The 21,169-nt window shown below is 36.1% G+C and overlaps 1 protein-coding gene and 1 non-coding gene across 2 annotated transcripts in view; both read right to left on the reverse strand.

Moving 5' to 3' along the window:
- Positions 1-21,169, reverse strand: part of VGLL4 (vestigial like family member 4) — a 142,304-nt gene that overhangs the window by 112,133 nt on the left and 9,002 nt on the right. The window contains exon 2 of the mRNA XM_039886749.1: positions 16,524-16,600. Coding sequence (XP_039742683.1) covers positions 16,524-16,587 — 64 coding nt within the window. The 5' untranslated portion in view covers positions 16,588-16,600. The remainder of the gene's footprint in view (positions 1-16,523; positions 16,601-21,169) is intronic.
- On the reverse strand, positions 2,365-2,483 carry LOC120622569 (5S ribosomal RNA). Its single transcript, XR_005658494.1, has one exon. It is a non-coding gene; the product is annotated as a 5S ribosomal RNA (ribosomal RNA).

Raw genomic sequence — 21,169 nt, forward strand, 5'->3', positions numbered from 1 at the left:
ATTCTGAGTAGGTGAGATTAGAAGTGTGTCCAAAGAGTGAAAGTTACATGGATGAAGATTCCGCTCAATAATAAAACTGTTCTAACTCCTCAAAGTATTTAACAACTCATGGTGCAATGAAGAAAACTCTCCATCTCTTACATTCGAGCAGAAGATGAGAGTCAAATCTGAATAATAATGTAGAGGGCACCTCTGCATTATAGGGAAGATCAAGCAAGAAGATAATCAAGATCCTATCCATCCCTGTGATCCTAAATTAGCATCTGTTTACACAGAAGTCCTCAAAGAGAAGTAGAGGTATTCCGCAAACAGATTCCCTAGAAAGCTGGGATGGAGATAGATAGTGTGCAGGAAGTGCTCTCAGGATCATCCCTGTGGGGGAAGCAAAGGAGACAGAAGATTAGATAGAGAAGGTAGGCTATGAAGCAGTCTTAACAGGTCTACAACCTACCCCCCAGCAAGCTCTGAAAGGGGTTGACCTTCACAGGGCAAGAGAGTAGGCTGAACTTATATACCTCTTCATCCACCAGTCATCTCATGCAGGCTGCACCTAGGAAGGGGTGTGACCCTGGAAGACCAAGCTCCCTTCAGCTGAGGGAACCACCAGCTGGCATGTGACCAGCAGCAGGCAAGATCTGGGAGGTGCAGCATCCACTATAAAACTTTACATAAAACTTTTGTGTAACAATTATTTCAGTAAGATAACATACATCAAATGCCAAAACCGGCCTTTGGCACTTTACAACATTCTGTTGTAAAATATTCAGTAGCTCACTGGCCTCACTAGAAAACAGCACAGCACACAAATATTACAAGCAAATCTAACAAAAGAAAGACTTACTTTCATTCTTACTATAGAAATATCCCATCCCACTCTCCACAGCCAAAGTTCAGAGGGTTGAGAATCCCTACCCCATGACATTATGGTGGTGCAAATTCTGAAGTTCAACAACAGCCAAGATTAAATATTAATATTAATATTAGATGGAAAACCAAATTTTTAAAGCCCTTCCCTCCCCTTCATGATGTAAACAATTAATTTACTCACTCCTAAAAGACATGTTAAAGTGTGCATGCATTCACCTTCAACTGCTTATCTTCTAATTGATAAGCTTTAACCACACTATTCCCTATGCTATTAATACAAAGACATTAACTTACTTGTGCCACACATACGACATGTAAATATTGAATCATAAGACTTCATAAATCTCAACTTAAATTCAAGTTCAATACCATGAAAAATAACCAAATCCATAGAAGAAAACAAAATCTGACAAACTCTCTTAAGTATGTTCTTATGCACATACTTCATTCAAGGACAATTAACAATTCCTTTATATTTTAATTCTGTACTCTTGAAAAATAGGTAAACATCTACTCTTCTACATTCAGAACAGCTGGATTTTTAGCAAATCTCAAGAATAATTTGCCTTTGGTTAAAATGCTGCTGATGGAACATAGTTATGATACAAATATTAATAAGGCTTTCCTTTGCTTATAAAGTTTATATTTACACTAGAGAGAAAAAAAAGTGAGGTATTATAACACAGGCAATTAATGCTTGCCCTCAAACTGAATTATCTACCTCTTTGGTGACCAGAATGACCCATTTTTAGAAAAAAAAAATAAGAGCTTAAAATTCAATACAGAAAGATTAAGAAAAGATGGTGTACTAATGCAAAGGTAAAGTAGCTCCTTGTGATTTATCTCTGAAATTCTTCTAAAGTTCAGACAGAAGGAAAATAATGGAGAAAAGTAGACCTAAAGTGCCACAGTCAAAACAAAATTGCTAAGTTCAGGAACATTTACAGAAGCCAAATCAAGATCAATGGAACAATAAAATAAATGAATGTTGTTTTGAGCCACTGTTTGTGGTAATTGTTACAGGAACAATTGAAAACTAATACAATTGCTTATTAAAGTCTATCTCTTGCTAGATATTAAGAGTTGTATCTTATACATTTAATGTTTTCTGTTCAAAGATTAGCATAGTTCTCTATACAAATCTGGCCCTCAATAATATTTTCTCAATAATATTGTGAATGAAAGAAATCTTGCAAATCCTCTCGCTGCTTTCCCTGCAGGAAGAATTATATTGGAACTAGTCTAGATCGAATTTCTTTCGTAGGGCTCTTTGTCACAAAGCCCAGGAGCTATAGACTTTCACATTTTTTTATTTTATTGTTCATTGATCTTAATTTGGCTTCTCTAACTGTTTTTGAAATACAAAAATCTTTATAAGGTAGTTTCTTTTAAAGGATGACTGGTTTTCTAATAACAATTCCTATTAACTTAATATTTTTTATAGTATCAGATCTCATAAATTAAATAATTTTATTTATTTATTTATTTTTTTTAAAACGCCTACAGCACCTGGTATTCCAAGGTGGTCTCCCATCCAAGTACTAACCAGGCCCGACCCTGCTTAGCTTCTGAGATCAGACTAGATCGGGCACATTCAGGGTGGCATGGCCGTAGACATAATTTTATATTCTTAACTGCTACAAAATCGGTGCATTTAGTTTTGTTTGGCAGGGGTCCACATCACATCATTCCCCTACTTAAAATCCATTAATGGTTCTTCATTGCCTACTGAATCAACCAGAATTTCCTCACACTAGCACTCATGATATGCCCCCACACCTCTCTATACTAAACTCCTACTGCTACACACTTTTATATCCATTTTCCTTCAGCAAACAAGACAATCAATCCCCAGGAAAATACCATGCACCGAGCCTGTCTTCACATCTTTGTTCATGCTGTTCCCACTGTTGGTAAGGAACATGGCATCATTCTCCATTCCTACTCCTCACTTCTAATTCTACCTTGTCCATGAATCTTTTCTTGCTCTCTCTCCACCAGATGGTCTCTTTCTCCTTAGAATCTTCACAGTCCTTCGGAAATGTCTCATGGTGACCAACACACTCTCCATTGTGTCATGGTTATTTTTATAATTGTCTCCTTACACTTGAAGACTGTAAGCTTGTAGAACCTAACACATTGTTCAAAATGGGTGGGCAATACATATTTGTTGATTTAAACTGAATCTAGCAGTGTTTGAGGTCTCCTTCAGTGACTGGATGTTGGGTTACAAACATTACAGTTCCATCACAATTGATTCTGAAGGCCTGCATATAATATAAATTCTTTAACCAATCTGAAATTTGACTGTATAGTATGAGGCAAGAAACCTTCTTAACTTAATTTTCTTCCAAATGATTAGCCACTGTCTAAGCTTTTTTTTTTTTTAACAATTCATTCTTTTCTCATAGATTTAAATGTTTGCCTTTATGATATATTACATTTGTGTGTTGTGTGTACTTCTGAACTTTATTCTGTTTCAATTACTCTAGCTTGGGGTTTTACAAACTGCAAGCAAGTTTCTACCCATTAGTGGTTCCTAAAATCAGTTTAATGGGTCATAACCATCACTGTTGCTGTTCTTTTAAAGATATAGAACAAAAAATAGACTTCTGATATAGTAAAGTATTACCTTGTAAAAACTGTTTCATATATATGTATACATACACTTGGTTAGATTGCAAAATGCTTGTTACTATGAATTATGGTTTTAAAATATTTAAGAAATACTGCTATAGTTATCCTTTTGCCAATATTATCCCATTTTACTTTATAGTAATAAAATTTAGTGTCCTTTAAATGTCTGATATAGCAAGACTCTTCCTTCTCTGCCCTTTATTTTTCAAATATTTTGAACTTTAGGTATCAGCTTATCAACTAACAATTATTTTTGATATACTTATTAAGATTACATTGAATCTCTAGATTAAATGTAATTGACATCCTTGACTGAATCTCCCTACTCAGAAATATGGTTTGTATATCCTTTTATGTCAGATCTTTATGTCATTAGTTTTATAATTTATTTATACATTTTACATGTTTGTTAGGTATTATCTATGGTTGATTTTTGACTGATTTTTTTTTTTTAGAGATAATTCCTAACTGATCACTCCAAGTAAAGAAGGATAATATCGATTTTTTTAAATGCTATTCTTATAACTAACTACCCTATTTAAGTCTCTTATTAGTCATAGTAGTTCTTTTCCCCTTATGTATGGTTATTTTCTTGTAGATTATAAACAATTGAAAAGTGTAGTTTTGCCTATCTCTTTAGTTTTGTAGTTTTGCCTATCTCTTTAGTTTTTATAGCTTTTTAAAAATTCAACAGCTAGAATCTCAGATTTAATGCTATTCAAATTGTCTTGCTCCTGGCTTAAACTGTATCACCATTGAACATTTCCATAAGTTTCTAGCAGATAACTTTTATCAATTTTAGAAAATTTCTTTTAATTCCTATCATACTAAGAGTTTTTATCATGAAGAGATGCTGAATTTCAAAACTTATTTTTAGGCTTTTATCATGAATATTATATGGATTTTTCTTCTTTTAATCTATTAAATATAATTACATTATAAGAGTTCCTATTATTGAACCATCCTTACATTCTTGTGATACAAACAACTTGCTTGCATATGAAATATGCTACTCTTTTAATACACTGCCAGACTGATTTATTTTTAAATATTTAACAGGGTTTTCATATCTATATTATAAGTGAAATTGATATATAAACTATATACACAATTTGTGCTTTCCTTATCCAGTTTTTGTATCATGGTTATATTACCCTTACAGGAGGAATTAGAAAGTGCTATATATACTAAGACGGTCTTATAAGGAAATTTGTTTCTTGAAGATTTGGTAATTCACCTATAAAATCATTTGGGTCTCATATCTCTGACTACCTTATCAAATTTTCCTATAATTATTGGCCAACTCAGGTTTTCTACCTCTTTATTTTATTGGCCAAATAAAATCATCCATTTTATCCACCTTTTAATCTTTTTATATGTGTACATATTTGTATATTATTCTTATCTTTACTCATGATAATGTTCCTTTTGTCATTTCTAATGTCCTGTAAACTGCGTATTTTCTTTCTTCCTTAATCAAATTCACCTAAGGTTTGTGTACTTTACTGGTCTGTTTTTTAGAAACCGTTTTTTTTGGTTTTAGTGTTGAGGTGTACTTGTCATTTTCATTTACAATAGTTTCCCCTTATCTGTGGTTTTGCTTTCTGTGGTTTCGGTTGCCAGTCGTAAATATTAAATAGAAAATTCCAGAAATAAACAATTCCTATGTTTTAAATTGCACACTATTCTAAGTAGCATAAAATCTTGCTCCATTCCTCCTGGAACATAAATCATCCCTTTGTCCAGCATATTCACATCATCTATGCTACCCACCAGTCAGTCCGTTAGTAGCCACCTTGGTTATCAGATCAAGTAACCCTTATTTTACTTAATAATGGCCTCAAAGCCGTTTATATAACTTTTACTACAGTATATTGTTACAACTATTCTATTTTTTTAGTTGTTAATCCCTTACTGTGTCTAATTTATAAATTAAACTTTATTAGAGGTATGTATACATAGGGAAAACATAATTGGTACTATCTTTGGTTTCCACTAGGGGTCTCGGGACATATTCTCTGTGGCTAGTCGGGGGCGGCGGAGTTGGGGGGAGGGCAGGGTCTACTATATAAAGATAAAGCAAAGGTCAATTTTTTTCTTTCTACTTTCAGTTTGTTTTTATTACTATTATTTTTGGTTGTTCATTTGGCTCACTTATTTCCTATTTTTCCAATAAATGATCTTAGTACTTCTTTGCCTTCATCCCACACAAATTTCTATCTAATGATGAATGCTTAAGATCCTGGGGTTGATTTGTATTACCTCCTAATTTCCCGGTAATATTTGCAAAGTTTTGTTAACAATCTTCCAGATCATTCATTTTGTCTTTAATCGTATCTATTCAATTCTCAAGCTGACCTATTTAATCTTTTGTTTGATAATGATATTTTACATTTCCATGAACTTTGTTGTTTAAATGATCTTTTTTCATAGTAGGCTACTTTTATTTAATATATTCACTATCTCAAATCTCTTCGAAGATATGAGCTAACATGTTTTTACCTTCTATATTCCCCAAATTCTGCTTATGCTGGGTCTTTTCTTTCATCCTATGTTTTCCTAGATGGTCTGGTAATTTTTTGATATTCATTCATACTTAAGAATAAAAGACTGGGTCAATCGACGAGGTCAACTAATGCATGCTTCCTCTCTAGTATTAAGACTCTTTTTGAGGGAGGGTCAAATACAGGCTCTACATAAGACTATAGGAGGTATCCAATGATGGCCTTTACTTTGGGGTATATGAGCAGAAGCAAGCAGGAAGGCAAGCTGGGAGAAAAACATACAAACATGCCAAAATAAGAAAGTCCTCCAGTGGTGAAGGACTTTAGTAGATAGTGCCCACGTGAAGGCATACATTGCCTTCCCAAACCCTTTCTTGTTTGGGGATGGAGCGGGGAGGCATGTGATCATGTTCTACTCTGCTGTTCTCTCAGATTTATAAACCTACCTGAGGAATGCTCCTAAGACAGGATGTTCACTTTCTTGAGAGTATAGTTCTTAGTTCTTAGCCAGGGGATCATTGTTATAAATGGAAGACTTTAATTTCCTGAATTTTGCTCTAGGGCTCCTTCCTGTTGACAGTTGTTAGTCACTCTAAACTCTGCTTTTAATTCTGTTTTCTTTTGCACCTGTGTTTTGGGTTATGCTCTTTTACTTTTGTTTCTTTGTTTTCTTTTTGTCAATCTAATCCCATCTGTTTTCAGTTTTCCAGGAATTCTTCCTAACTTTCGGTCTACTGAAGGTAGGCTCCTTTTCTGGTTTTCCAGCAGTGTTACAGATTCTTTCAAATGTCTGTTTTGTTAAAGGGTTTTTGGTAAGAGAGGAGCTAGATGTGTATGTGTTCCAGCTGCCATTTTACTCCAAAACTCCAATTTGTCCTCCTGAATTACTAAATAAACTATTCCTTTGCAATTTAAACTGTTTTATTCAAAGCACCCTAAATTAGCACTTTGCTAAGAAAATAGAAAGTTCACTCTTCTCAACACTTGCTTATTGGTAAACAAAACAGATTTCTCCCATCAAGTTCATTAAAAAAGTGACTCTAGTCTAGTTGAACAAGGTAAGTTCCATGAAAAAAAAAAAAAAGTGACATTAAAGCAATATTTTTCACAGGGAAAAAAAGCATATATGTGTAAAATCTGATGAGAAAAGCAGTTCTAGAGAAAATTTCCCCAGATTTCAAATGGAAAGATTTATTCATTTAATTTATAAGGAATCAAGAATGTGATCCAATAAAAAGGCAGTTACAATAAACCTAAAGCCACTAAGGATGTAACAGTTCGATTTTTTCAAACTAGATTCAATTTCTTTAAAAGTGTAAACCTCAAATGTTTGCTGTACAAATTATATCCACGTCAAATGTCAAGTCTACAAGTACATAAATCTTTAAGAAAGCAAAAAGAAGATGAAAAGATGTGTCCTCTGTCTTTTAACAGAAAATCTAAATAGGAAGAAAAAATATATATGCAAATTAATTTCTACATTAAGATAAAGATCAGAACTAGGAGGTAGTGTAATGTTAAATATCATTTTTATTAGCTCTTAAAAAATTGCTACAGTTATTCACAGCTACAATGGGGGAGAGAAGCTGATATAGGTTGCTTAAAAAAAAAAAACTACTGTTATTTTAGTACGTATTAGAAGTATTGAGACTAGCCCAGAAAGCACATACTTGATCATATTTAAAAGTCCAGTCTGGCAAGGGATCCACTGTTTGGCTCACATGAAATTTTTAAAACCTAGAAATTTTACATGAAAATCCAGGTTTAAATTTGCGCGAACAATCAGAATATCTGACAAATTCAGCCCCACATTCCTGTGTAAAAGCAGTCAGTTGGAGCCTGTGACATGGTACAGGCAAACCTCGAAGACATTGTGGGTCCAGTCCCAGACCACAACGAAGCAAGTCATAATCTTCTCGCTCGTGGACGGCTTTGCCTTCTATGTGAAGTGCAGTAAAGTGAAGCACAATAAAGCAACATATGCCTGTAAATGGTAACAACTGGCTCTGTCTCAGGAGGAAAAACCAAAAAGCCTTGATCTGCAGCTCTCGCCATGTTATAAATCTCCCACAGTGATTGATCTCAAGCTCCCAACATGAAGTCCAGAGTTGGGAAGAGACCTGCAGGGTCGCCTCTCATGAGCCAGCTCTGATGCAACAGTGGCAGGAGGCTGGTGGCGGTTGCTCCGTGAAAAGGAGTAGAGGCTTTCTATTCTCCAGTTCCCACTGTTCCCTAGTCTCACACTTGGCTGCTTCATGCACTTGTCATCAGTCTGCCCTACCCTCTTCTGACCCTTTGCTCCCAAGAACTCTTGGACAAAATTAAAATTGGTGCTAGTCCTAGGTACACTATACTAAATCTGATCACATACAGAAATCATTGTTTAGGTCTGAACATATTATCTTACAGGAGGGCCACTGACAAGCCATCTGGGTGGAGGAGACAGCGACTTCACATGATGAGTTTAGAAGACATATCCAACAAAGAATGTTTGCTTGTACTGGGGGTATTTAGACAAGATACTGATAAGAGTGATTCTTAAGATGCAGACAGGGGAAGAGAGAACAGGGAGGGAAGACCATGCTGGGAGGCAAAGGGGACATCCAGGAAGATATGTATCAAAAAAAAAAAAAAAAAGGAAGTACTTCATGCAAGGATTCTTCACTCTGATATTTTAAACTGAATTGCAAACGACATTAAAATAGCTCATGGCATTTTTATGTATATTAAAGTAAAGCATGGATTTCTAAAGATTAAGAAATGAATATTCATTTAAGAGAAATAGAATAGACCATCAAGTATCTAAAGAGCTATTTGGTGAAAGACTATTTCAATATCCATTATGCTAATTAACAAGTCATTATTATCACTAGTGGAGATCCATTTCTAACATTTATTATGCTAATTTGATCTGATATAAAACTACAAAAATAGCACTGACATTTGTAGTAGCTGTCTCTGGAGGGTAGCCTTCTCAACAAATGCCAGGTGCCTACCCTGGGAGGCAAACTTTGATTAAAGCAGCTGACCAGACCTAAAGAGTATCTTAAATAAGACATAATATTATCCTACCTTATGTTTTCTGTTTTATGAAGCTTTTTAAAGTAAAATGGACTGCTGGGAGATATTTTCAATGCCATTGTTCACAAAAGAGAAATAACTGAAAACACAGAACATATTATTAGTGTCTTCAACCTTTAGAAAGGGCAGTAAATTCAGTCCTTGTTTTGAACATCAAAAGGAGGCTTGGGAATATAAGCCTCAGAGAAGATAACTCTCTAAGTCGTTTTTTTTCTACCCTGGAAGACTACACTGTCCAGCAACAATGACACTCACTTACGAATTTCTGTTTTGATGATCATAGCATGTGAATGCACAGGAGGGTACTGAAGGGGGACAGCACCTCAAGCTTTTGGGGTTTTTTAAACGCTTTAACCTTGAATTAGGCATCCAACTTCTTCAAGCTTAATTTTTTTCCCCTGACATCCCCCACTCAGCCTACTGCAAAGATTCTTGACACAACCACCAAATAAAATGTTTTGCAAACTATTAAGAATTATCAAGTGGAATACAGTACTTTGAATTTGTACATTAGTAATAATAGTGATAATTATACGAAGTCATTTTTGCTACTGCTAAATAAGTTAACTCCATAGAAATGAGCCTTTCACTCCAAGTTACTTTATTATCAACAGACAGATGTTTATCAAATGCTGATCATATGCACCAAATGGTACATGCTTGGAATACAAAGGAGTATGGAACAGGATCTTTGCCTTGAACAGGTCTAGGGTCTCAGGTCAAGAGTCTTAGGTCAAGTCTGGCCACCCACCCACCCAATGCCCTTCTACGATGCTTCTGGACAGTGGTTATCTCGTCTCTACTTAAAAACTTTGGCAATGAGGGATCCAATACGTTGTGAAGCAGCTCATCATGGGAGCCGAGATCTTGAGTCAACTGAAGTATTTACTGGAAACAAAAGCTCAATATGAAGAGAAGTTCTGTGGCAGTGTGCATCTGAACCACTCACATACATGGGAGGCAGAGTCACGGCAGTTCCTGAATGTGTGCTACTGCCCGTCCTAAACATTAGGCAGATTATTGCTACTCAGTGCTCTGGTTGGGAAACCTTTTCCAAGTGAAAACCTCTCTGTTGACTTATTAACAAAGCCAGTATATACAGTTCTGTTTTATTTTGCTTTATTTTTTTTTAATCAGCAGTCAACTCATCAATGCTCTCTATCTGAGAAAGTCTATAGCAGAAAAATTGAGAGCTTAGACTTCAAAGTCAGGCTGTTTGAGTTCAAATCTCAGCACAGTCACTACCAGCTCAATACCCTTAGGCAAGTTATTTAAATTGTAAGCTTCGGTTTCCTTATCTATAAAATGGGACTAATTACAGTACCTATTAAGTGGGGCTACTGTGAGAATGAGATGAGGTAATATGTAATCCTTAAACTGAGATCTACAGACAAAAATGCACAGGGGTTAGTGAGGAATTTTCACTTGCGTCATTTCAATGAGAACTTTTTAAAAATCTGACAGAAGCGTATTGTAAATCACACACCTAGTATATAAACAAGTATTGAAACATGATTTCAGTGACTGTTTACATTTTTTTCTTGGTGTGATGAGAAAAGGACAAAAACAAACATAATATGAAACTGAGGCATTTGCACTGAGAAAGCCAACTTATGTCACCATAATCTGCACAATAAAATATTTTATAAGCGTTCGCAAGATAAAAGTGGTGGGGAAATTGTGTCAAAAGACATATGGCAGTACAGGCACAGTGACACAGAAGAATTAAACATAGCACAGCAGCAGTAGGTGCCACAGACCAGTGGAACAGGGTTTTGGTGTAACAGATCATTATCTATTGTATCATGGCTAACTTTTATTGGCTACGATAAATTATAAATTCATATTCTGGTTATGAAGTTGTAAAAGAACTATAAGCATAAAGATTTTATGCCCACTTTTATCCTTATTTATAAAACATTTTAACGAAGATAACTATATTGAGGTTATACAAGAGAATATTTTCATTCATAGGAAATACATATTTAAGTATTTAGGAGTAAAGAGTCAAGATACCTCCTCCCATTTATTCTCAAATGTTTCAGGAAAAATAATCTATATCTATATCTATACACACAAACCGTAAGTTCTCATTTAACCTCATTGATAGGTTCTGTGACACTCAGCAAAATAATGTATAATGAAACCAATTTTACCATAAGTTAACTAATATAAACAGGAGTTGTTTCTAGAGCTTCTCACCAACATAACAAATGATGTTGAATGAAATAACATTATTCAAGAATCTGCTGTGCGTGTGCGTGTGTGCGTGCGTGTGTGTGTGTGTGTATGTGTGTGTGTAGAGAAAGAGAGAGAATAAATGAGACAAAATATAAACAACTAGTAAATCTGTTAAAAGGATGTATGATAGCCAAAGAATTACGGCATCTCATAACTAGAAGGATCTAGCCCCTCCTTCTTAAAGATACAGATCCAACACTTCCCTGGGAATACTATTAAACCAGTGACTCTCATCTGGGAGAAGGGCCCTGACATCAGAATCACCTGGGAAGGCATTTTCAGAATGCTTACAAATACCCGCTCCTCCTCTCTTTGGGAATCCCTGCTACAGTGAGCCATTGTCATGGTGGAAATGCATGGCATCCTCTCAGGTGTTTAGGGTTCTAGAGGATAAAAAGCTATAGTCATAAACGTAGGCTACAAAGGTTCACACTGGTGTCCTCTCAATCAGTGTCTACTAGGCAGTCTCAAAGGAGCCATGAGGCAGCTAGAACACTTTAGGGAACAAGAGGGAGTCAAATAGGTTTAACCAAAGGGGAATGACCATTTTCTTGAGTACTGGCTCTAAAAATCAGGAACAATACAGGCTTAGAATAGAGAGGAGCTGCCTTTAATGGAGTAGTCATGTTTGCTTATAATTGGTGTGCCAAGTCCTCTAGTGCTCTTGAAAGAGAACAATAAGATGACATCATTCCTGTCCAGTCACCGATAATTCCAGCATGTCTGAATACCCTGGCTCACTCTATTTTCATGACCCACATGTTAGTCAAATCTCCCCAGTACATAAATGGAGGAGCCAGAAATAAGTTTATCCAATGAAGGAGATATAAACCAAATCATGTTTTCAACCACAGGTCCCGATTCATTAATGGATCCTAAAATCAATTTAATGAGTCACAATCCAACTTTTATTTGAATAAATAGAAAGCAAAGAATAAAAGAGGCAAATCAAACTACACTGTGCAAAGTCAGAATATCGTTTCATGAAGCTTTTGTATCAGTTATGCCAACATGTGAGTACAAGGGTCACAATATAAATGCTTTTTAGCTCTGCGCCACAGTTAAAAATGTTTGAAAGCCAGTCTATCAGATGCCAAGAGGAAAGAGGTAAGAGCAAAGAGGAAAGGAGAGAGAGAATAAAATCAGGCCCAGCTGATTTGCTCAAAGGAAAGTGCTAGCTAAATCACTGTAACCTGTGCACACAGCCACTGGTTTACTTTATTGATGTGGAGGCTAACTAAAGTCAACATGATCTTGGAGAGAAGAAACCAATTGGAGAAAACAGTATGTGAGTGTACCTCATCATTATGTTATAATTAATTGGAAAGGACACAAAAATATTCCACACATCTGGGCACCAGTCCCGTTATCATAAAAGCTTGCATTCCTAGGAACACTTTACTTAGAAGGATTATGATAATTTATGCTTCATCAATTAGTCAGCTTTCAAACATCTTCACCAAACAAGGAGTTAGTGAATTTCTAGGAGCAGATGCAACAACACCTGCAAAAGCTCTCTTCTCTTCCTGTTCCCTCTCCGTCACTCACACCAACCTTATCCAGCTTTTTCTGATCACATGCATACTCATTAGACCAGCTCAACAGTACTATGCCCTTCACCAAAATCCTCAAAAACAGAAAAAAGTCCCAAGGTGTCTATAATTATTATCATTAACATGTAGGCAACATTTTCAAGAGACTTTTCTTCCTATGGTCCTCCCTTAAAATTATTTTAATCTAAGTGAGGAAGTCAGCAGATACAAGAGGACCTTATAATCAGAAGATAGAAGAACAAAATTTGTACCCAACATAAAACATTTGTAAACATCACAATAAAATTAATTATTAAAGACATACCAGGGTGTTGTTTTAAACATCAGTGTATAAAAGCCTTTCCTCAAATTTTGTTCACTTTTGACTACTACAAAGTAAAAGTTGGAAAAAAGGTTGGGGTCTTCCCAACACCAGCATTAATGATCACTGAAAGGAGGGATTCCTCAAGCACAAGGAAAACCGGCAATCTTATGTTGTATTTTCATTAAGCACCTTCCAGGATTACCCTGGACACTGATTAAATCAATGTCCCATGAGCAGTGGAATGATTATTTTAAGTAAATTTATTCCTGCTAGGCCATTCAGATAAGTGACTATTGTGTTACTACAAATCCACTATTTCACTATTGACTTTAGCTCTACAGTGCACTATTGAGATATTTCTTTTATTCTCCACTAGTAGACATAATGAAAGCCTTAAGGCTATCAGGTATTATATACTCAAGTCCTAAAAGGTACTTTTCTCTTCAAAATGCTAATACAATAACATCCTCAAAAATGCCTAAGTTTTTGGTTCTCCGTGAGCAAAAGAAAAGAGAATCATTTAGGTCACCTACCTGAGTTGGGAAACTGATCTCAAGTAGTAATAACATTTTTCTGTTTGGAATACGACACCCAAATCAGATTACACACAAGACTTCTTTTAAAGTGTTGAGGAGAATGTTAAATTAAGAGCAACTTATAACAAAAGTAAAAATAGAATTAATCTAGGACAGGGAAAGCTGAATCAGGCTGAACGAGCCTAAATAGGTCTTAAGAAATTTACCTGAAAGACTGAACTTAATGCTCAACTTCGCCCATAAATTACATGAATTTTCACTTACATTCCTAGGTAACAGAAAATAAAATAAATGCCTGGTGTTTGAGCTCTGTGCTCTTATGAGTGGTTCATAGAGCACCACAGTAAAAAAGTTTAAAAAGTTTCTCAAAAATGTTGTCCACATAGTAATAATAATTATAGACATCTCTGGACTTTTTCTCTCTTGTTTAGAGATAAAAAATGATTCCCAAGAAGCTGAAACTATTACAAAGGGATTCCAGAATTATGTCAATCCATTCCTAAACCAATTGGAATCACCAGAGTCCAAAGATGTTCTTCTTCCAAAATAAAGTCTACTCTGTAGTCATTCTAGCCTATTATATGTATACAGTTGCCCCTCAATGCTCACAAGGGACTGGTTCTAGGCCCCGCTAAATACCAAAATTCCAGGATGCTCAAGTCCCTTATGTAAAATGGCATAGTATTTTCAAATAACCTATGCATATCCTCTCATATACTTTAAATTATCTCTAGATGACTTATAATACCTAAGTAAATACAATGTAAATGGTATGTAAATAGCTATTAAACTGCCTTGTTTAGAGAATGACAAGGAAAAAAAGCCTGTACATGTTCAGTAAAGAAAGACACAGCCTAACTACATAGTACCTGTCAGCAACAATGTAACTTTTCAAATATTTTTGATCTGTGGTTGGTTGTATCCTAGGATGCGAAACCCACAGATACAGAGAGCCAACTGCATATCATTCCTCTGCAAAACGCTAATGGCTGTGTTCAACACAGGAGGAAAATAAGGGTTCCTCTGTCCCTTGGCAGTATCACTGTTTCTACGAAAACAGCTCTCCCAAACTGTAGGCTCCAAGGAGGCCCGGCATCTACATCACCAAGTCTCCCCTTCTATGTATTTCACAGTGGCAACAAGTCTAAACACAGTAAGTTCAGAAGCACCATGAAGGTAGGGACCGCCCTTGTCCATCTGTATATACCCCTCACCCATAAGCATTCAATCGTTGCTCACTGAACTAAAAGCTACACAGGCCTCCAACCTGAACAGAGTGATCCTGAAGCTGGGTTCCAAGAGAGAGCCTGAGAAGGTAGCAGCAAAAAAAGAAACTCCCTACACTCGGGGAATGAGGTCATTCCTTCTGTTTTTCATTTTTATAAATAGTATTTTCTTTTACTAATTGTAACTATAGGTGGGCGATATAATAGAGAAATTCAAAATACTACCTTATATAAAAACTAAATTGTATTGATGTTTAACAAAGTTTGTAACTAGTTATTCAAGTCAGGAACATTTATTGCAATCTTAGAGGCATGTGTTATTTGGATAAAAGCCTGCAACTTGAGCTGCCCCTCGCTAGCTCAGTGTGCTTGGGAATGACACTTAACATCCCCCAGCTTCAACTTCCTTAGGAAGGAATAATTATACCTCACCATGGGGTACTTATATCTGATTCCCAACAATCAAAAGCTAAATAAATGTAAATTTATTTAGTGGTTATCTCATCCAATCACTAGTCTAAAGATAATTTTGCATGGTAGACAGGGTAGGAAGACGCAGACACGCTGCTTATGAAAGCAGTCTAGAGTGGTCCTATCAAAGAGTCAACAAGGAGCCATAAGAGAATAGGGCATGGCAGTCCCCAATCCTTAGGAGTTGAGAGCTAAAATAAGCATTAAATATACAATAGCCTATTTAATCCTCACAAATACTTTGCAAGTAGGTATTGCTATTTCCTGTTATTAATGAGGAAACTGAGGCTTAAAAGTCTTAACCTCTAGTAAAAAGGCAGACCTTTCATTTTAAGGGCACGCACTTCTAGTTGCCAAGTCATTAAGAACTAAACCGAAAAGTAGCTCGTCTTCCAGAAGTTATATGTATACATGCTCAACCTTATATTTTTATTATTAGTCTTTTAGTGCTTAGGAAAATAAACACTCAAACTTGTTGCCACATAAAACAGTCATTCTTGCAAATATTGTTAGCAAGTAATTTTAAACTTGAACAGAATATTTAAAAACAAATATACCTTAGGATGAGCAGGAAAGTCACTTTAACACACTGTGGAATAATCTTCTGATGTCAATGTTCATTCTCCTTTTGCCCCTCTTCCAACACATTAGTGAATGTTTTTCCCAAAAATGCTCTTTCAGCTATGCAAATAGAATTTTCACAACTGTTTTCCATTATGATATGCACTGCATACTTCCAATGACAGGAATGATCTTGGATGATTTCTTCCATCTCTCATTCTCTGCTAGTCAATTAGAATATCAACCGACATATACTTATCTAAACTTATAGAGACATAAGGAGTATGTCCATTCCAGACCCCACTAAAGGAAGCTGAGAAGGAAAGGTTTCTTGCAGTTATATGCTCAACTCCAGCAATCAAAGATGACATTTAAAAGACTTACATGTTCTGGCACTTGAAAATAAAAATAAGGATGCCAAGCTGTTATCTCTGAGGAAAACAACCAAAATGAACAGCATATAGCCACAAAATCATGCTGTGAAACTCAAAATTTTATTATAGCGCATAGAAAAAAGCACTCAAAATAGATGCCTGACTTACGTTTTTCATCATCAGCATGCACTAGAGATGCAGCCCTTGACAAAACATCCAACGGTGTCTCCATTCCTAGTTGGAACCTAAAAGGAAAAAAAAAGAGAGAGAGAGATAAAAGAACTGAAACAGAATTCAAAAGAGTTTTAGAATTCTGGTCGTAACAATTAGAATGATTCTCCCACGAAATGCAAATCACTCTTCTGAAGATGAAATCTTCCCATCCTGGGAAGAAACTGAATGGACTCCGTTCAGGAGCAGATAGAGAAAAGGGTTAAATTCCATTCTGTCTACTAAGCTAAACCTTGCTGATTCCAGGAAGCAACTCGTGGCAGAACTAAAAGATGGGATATTGTGAATATTCGTGCCCATGTTATTTGTGCTTATAAATGTTTATGTGTGAGCACAGTAACATGCCTGCACAGACATACCCAGTAAAAAATATTTTTCGAAACAAAGGCTGGTGCATGAATATAGCATTACTACTAAACTGAGATTTTTGTTGTGGTGGTAGCAGTTCCTAGTTTATTAGTTTTAACAAAAATTACTAAGATTGAACCATTCTGTTCTTTCACCTCCTTAGCTAAGAGACTCTGCATGACTGTGTAGCTTAATGTATGCGGGGTACACATGAAAAGTTGTGCGTGGATTCCATTGGTGAGTTAAATGGTATTTTAAGTCCAACAGGAACCTTTATTTTAAAATGTCATGTTTTATAGTGTATTTCCTATCCCCACTGCCTATCACCAATTTATCTAGCATCATGCTTTTAACTAAGCCTGGATTTTTTTTCTGAATTCTGTTTTCTTAAATTACAGCATACATATAAAAGCAAACACTGCAAAAGATTTAAAGATGGTAGAAAACCTAGAAAACCCAGCTACTTTTGCCCAGTTTTCCTTGAGTTTAAACACACACACACAATTACTGGGAATAGAGACATCCTATTAGTTCAAGAACTGAGAAGAAAATACCTCACTGCACCCCTTTAAAGACACTCAGCATTAATCCAGCATTCTTCAACATTTACTGAGTACCTATGTATGTGCCAGTTACAACATGCAGCAGACTGGCTTTTCTTTATAATATTCGTACTTCAAGCCTCCAAAGGAACATTAATCCTTAATATTGCAATGTGATTTCATTAACATTAAGTATCCACTAGGTGCTAAGGCAGGAAAAACGAACATAGCCAAGTGGCTGCCTTCAAAGGGTTTTCATCTGTACAGCAGACATACCTACAAGAAGTCTAGTTTAAGGCAGTACTTTTCCAAAGTATTTTGCACTGGATATTCATATTTTATAAGAAAAAAATCTTTTCTACGATATATAAGTTTGGGAAACACTGGAATAAACCAAAATAAGCAGCTTACTTTCCTTCCTATGCTTTTGATATAATGCTATGCCTCACGCAGGGGCAAAGGCAGTGGGGATGGTAGCTCTTTGTGCTCGAAATCTCTCAAACTTTATAGGCCTTTCTTTTAACTTGAAACATCTTAGGAAATAATGGATTAAAGCAAAATGTACTCAATGTCAAAACAGCACTACAAGCAAAATCCTATAGAACTACAGATGAATTATGAAGGGCTTTATAATGAAAACAGAACTTGAGCTGAGCCTCTCTGATAAACAAATATAGAAGCACTCCAGAAGGAAGAAATATAAGCAGAATCCATTCAAGAACAAGTTGCCCAAATGAGCTAGAAGAGTAAAATGGGAATAGAAAATAACAAATGGGATGGAAATTGTCTGGGGCCACATCATGGAAGGACTGAGGACTTTGACAGGAATAGAGTTTGATTTTGTATGTATTAAGGAGCCACTAAAATCTCTGAGCAGAAAAATAACTTGATCATCTGTGTGTTCAACACAAATTATTTTGGTAATGCCGTGTGGAATGGAGTAGAGCCATTCTAAGCAACGGAAAGCCTAAGGCACGTTAGAGGATTCGAAAGATACAGCTATGCGGCATGCAGACGGTAATGGGGGTATTACCATGGATGCAGTCTGAGTAAGAGACAGCTACAGAGACAGAACTGTGAGAGCGTGGGGAAGTCAGGGAAGACTCTGAGTGACTGGAAAGGCAGTGGTGTCATAAACCAAACAGTAAATTTCTCTTTTTTCACAGATGGGGGGATGAATAAAATCAGAGGTATAAGAGAGAAAAACGAATGATATTCACAGTTCTAATCTTTGTGAGATAGAAAAGAACATGTCCTGAGAGTAAGAATTTGTGAACTTGTTCAAAGGTGGAAAACAACAAAGAATGGTTTGGAACAGATTGCTAGGAAAAGGTTTGCTGAACTCCCAAGAACTAAATTAACATTCTCTTCACCCAAGCCAGTTTCCCATTCAGGCAAGATTTGGGTTTAAAGTTTTTTATTTTGATTAAATACTGATTTAAGCATTCTATTCCTTGATGTAGTATTTAGACTCACTATTCCTTCATTTCCCCATTATGTTAAAGGACAACGCTTTCAAAATAGATACATATTGACATCTGTCTTAAGTTATATAAAGTATACAAACCCAGAATTCCAGCATCATGGAAAATTAGATATTTAAGTTTATTCAGATACTGTGAAATCTGAGCCCTCAAGCAACTTATGTTCAATATAGGTAGATAAGAGATTAGTTAGTGTTTGGGGTTCCACTACAAGACATCTGCCATCTGCTGCCTCCTTATTAATGAAACCAACCAATTTTTATTGCACAATTATTCTGAGTTCAACAAAGTAATCTGGAGAGGTTGAAGATATGATTCCTGCTTTTAAGGAGTTCCAATATTGTTTGTGAACGAGTATGTGGAATAAAATAATAGTAGACAAATTTAAGAGAATAAAAGACTAAATATAATTTTAAAATAAAATGTATATTGTGTGATAAAAGAGAAGATCAGTGTCAGCTAAGTGGCTACCCTGTGAACATCTATTCTTTGGGGTGTGTGTATTCAAAAAGCCACATCGAACAAAGGTTTCCTTCCCCGGTTTCTCTCTCGTGGGCAGTCCCTCTCCTCTCCGACCTCTCTTACCTGGGTTACAGTTTGATTATTTCCTGGGTACAAGGGCCTTGTCTTAACCAACAGTCATGTTGGATCAACAGCCTGAGGAAAGGCAGAGAGGCAGGAATGAGAAGCTGGGTCAGGAAGACTAAGACCAGCCTGGTTAGAATTGAGAAAACTTGTTAAGCAGCAGCAGAAGCTAAGTTTGGATGAGCATGATGTGGGTGGATTTAGGAAAGAGCCGAAGGCTACCCAGACAGGTTCACACTTAATGTAACAGGCAACAGGCTGTCATTATCAGTCCCTGAGCAAGTTGTGATATGATGTTGACTTTTTAGTTTAGCAGTTATGGGGAAGATGGTCTGGCCTGAGGGAGTGAAGTGAGGAGTCACTGGAGGCAGATCAGTTAGGAGGCTTCTGTAGGAACCAGGTGTGAGATAATGGCAATATGAGCTAGTAATAACATAATAAAACAGGTGGGAGATGAAGACAAGGGACTAGACATTATCCAGCCACAAAAGATGTAAGCAAATAAAGGTGAAAGGTAACGGCAATTTTTAAAAAGTTTCCTGAATTTTATATCGGGCACAATATCACAGCTCAACAAACCCAATAAAACATATTAGTAATGTAATGAACAAAGGGTACAGCATTTGATAGAGGGTCACAATATATTGAGAGGCAAATTAGCATAATGGCTATTTAAAAGATGCCAATCTGAGTTTGAATCTACTCAGCCACTTCCTGTCTGTGTGACCCTGGGAAGTAACTTTACCTCTGTGTGTCTATTTCCTCATTGGTAACATGGGGATATTAATACTACCTCCTTCACAGGGTATTATGAAAAGTGAATGGGTTTTATCTATCAAAGTAATTTTTTGTCAAAACATATGCAAACATATCAAATAAATTCCAAATGATGGTAAACGTACTGGAAAAAAAAAAAAAAAAGACAGGGCACTGGCACTACTTTATATAGAGTAATCTGGGAAGATTTCTCCGAAGAGACGAATGAAAGCAGAGACCTAAAGGATGCGAGGAATTACCCTTGTGAAGGGTGGGGAGGAGGGACAAACAGCACTCGCAAAAAATCAAAGACAGACCAAAGCTAAACACATGGATGTGGAGGAGGAGTGCTGTGACCTGACTGCAGCACAGGTAACAGGAGGGAGAGGACAGGAAGTGAGGTGGGAAGGTGGGCAGGAGCCAGACCATGCAGACCCTGTAGAGCAAAATAAAGCTGAGACTTTATTCTGTCAGTGAAAAGCCCCTGAATGGTATAAATGGTTTTAAGCAGGGGAGTAGCGTGTCTGGTTTATTTCATATCCTTTATGAATCATCTACCACCTTTTGCAAAAGATTATGCATCATCCAGAAAATAAATCTAAGTATATCCCAATAGACTCTCCTCATTTCTGTGATAGTTTTTATATTATGAGATCATAACCAAAGATATAATCACTTGAAATGCTAATACCTGGGACATAATAACAACATTAAAGTGAGAGGCATATGTTTCTGGAAAAAGACAAAGTGCATTTGTAAGAGTGTTCTACTGTATTCGACCCATTTCTGTTCTATACATTCACCTTCCTTCACAGTTGTTGTCAACATGAACATTACTCACGATGAAGAGAACATATATTCTTTCTTT

This window comes from Pteropus medius, unplaced genomic scaffold (assembly GCF_902729225.1).
Source record: "Pteropus medius unplaced genomic scaffold, Ma_sr-lr_union100, whole genome shotgun sequence".
NCBI classification, from domain to species: domain Eukaryota; kingdom Metazoa; phylum Chordata; class Mammalia; order Chiroptera; family Pteropodidae; genus Pteropus; species Pteropus medius.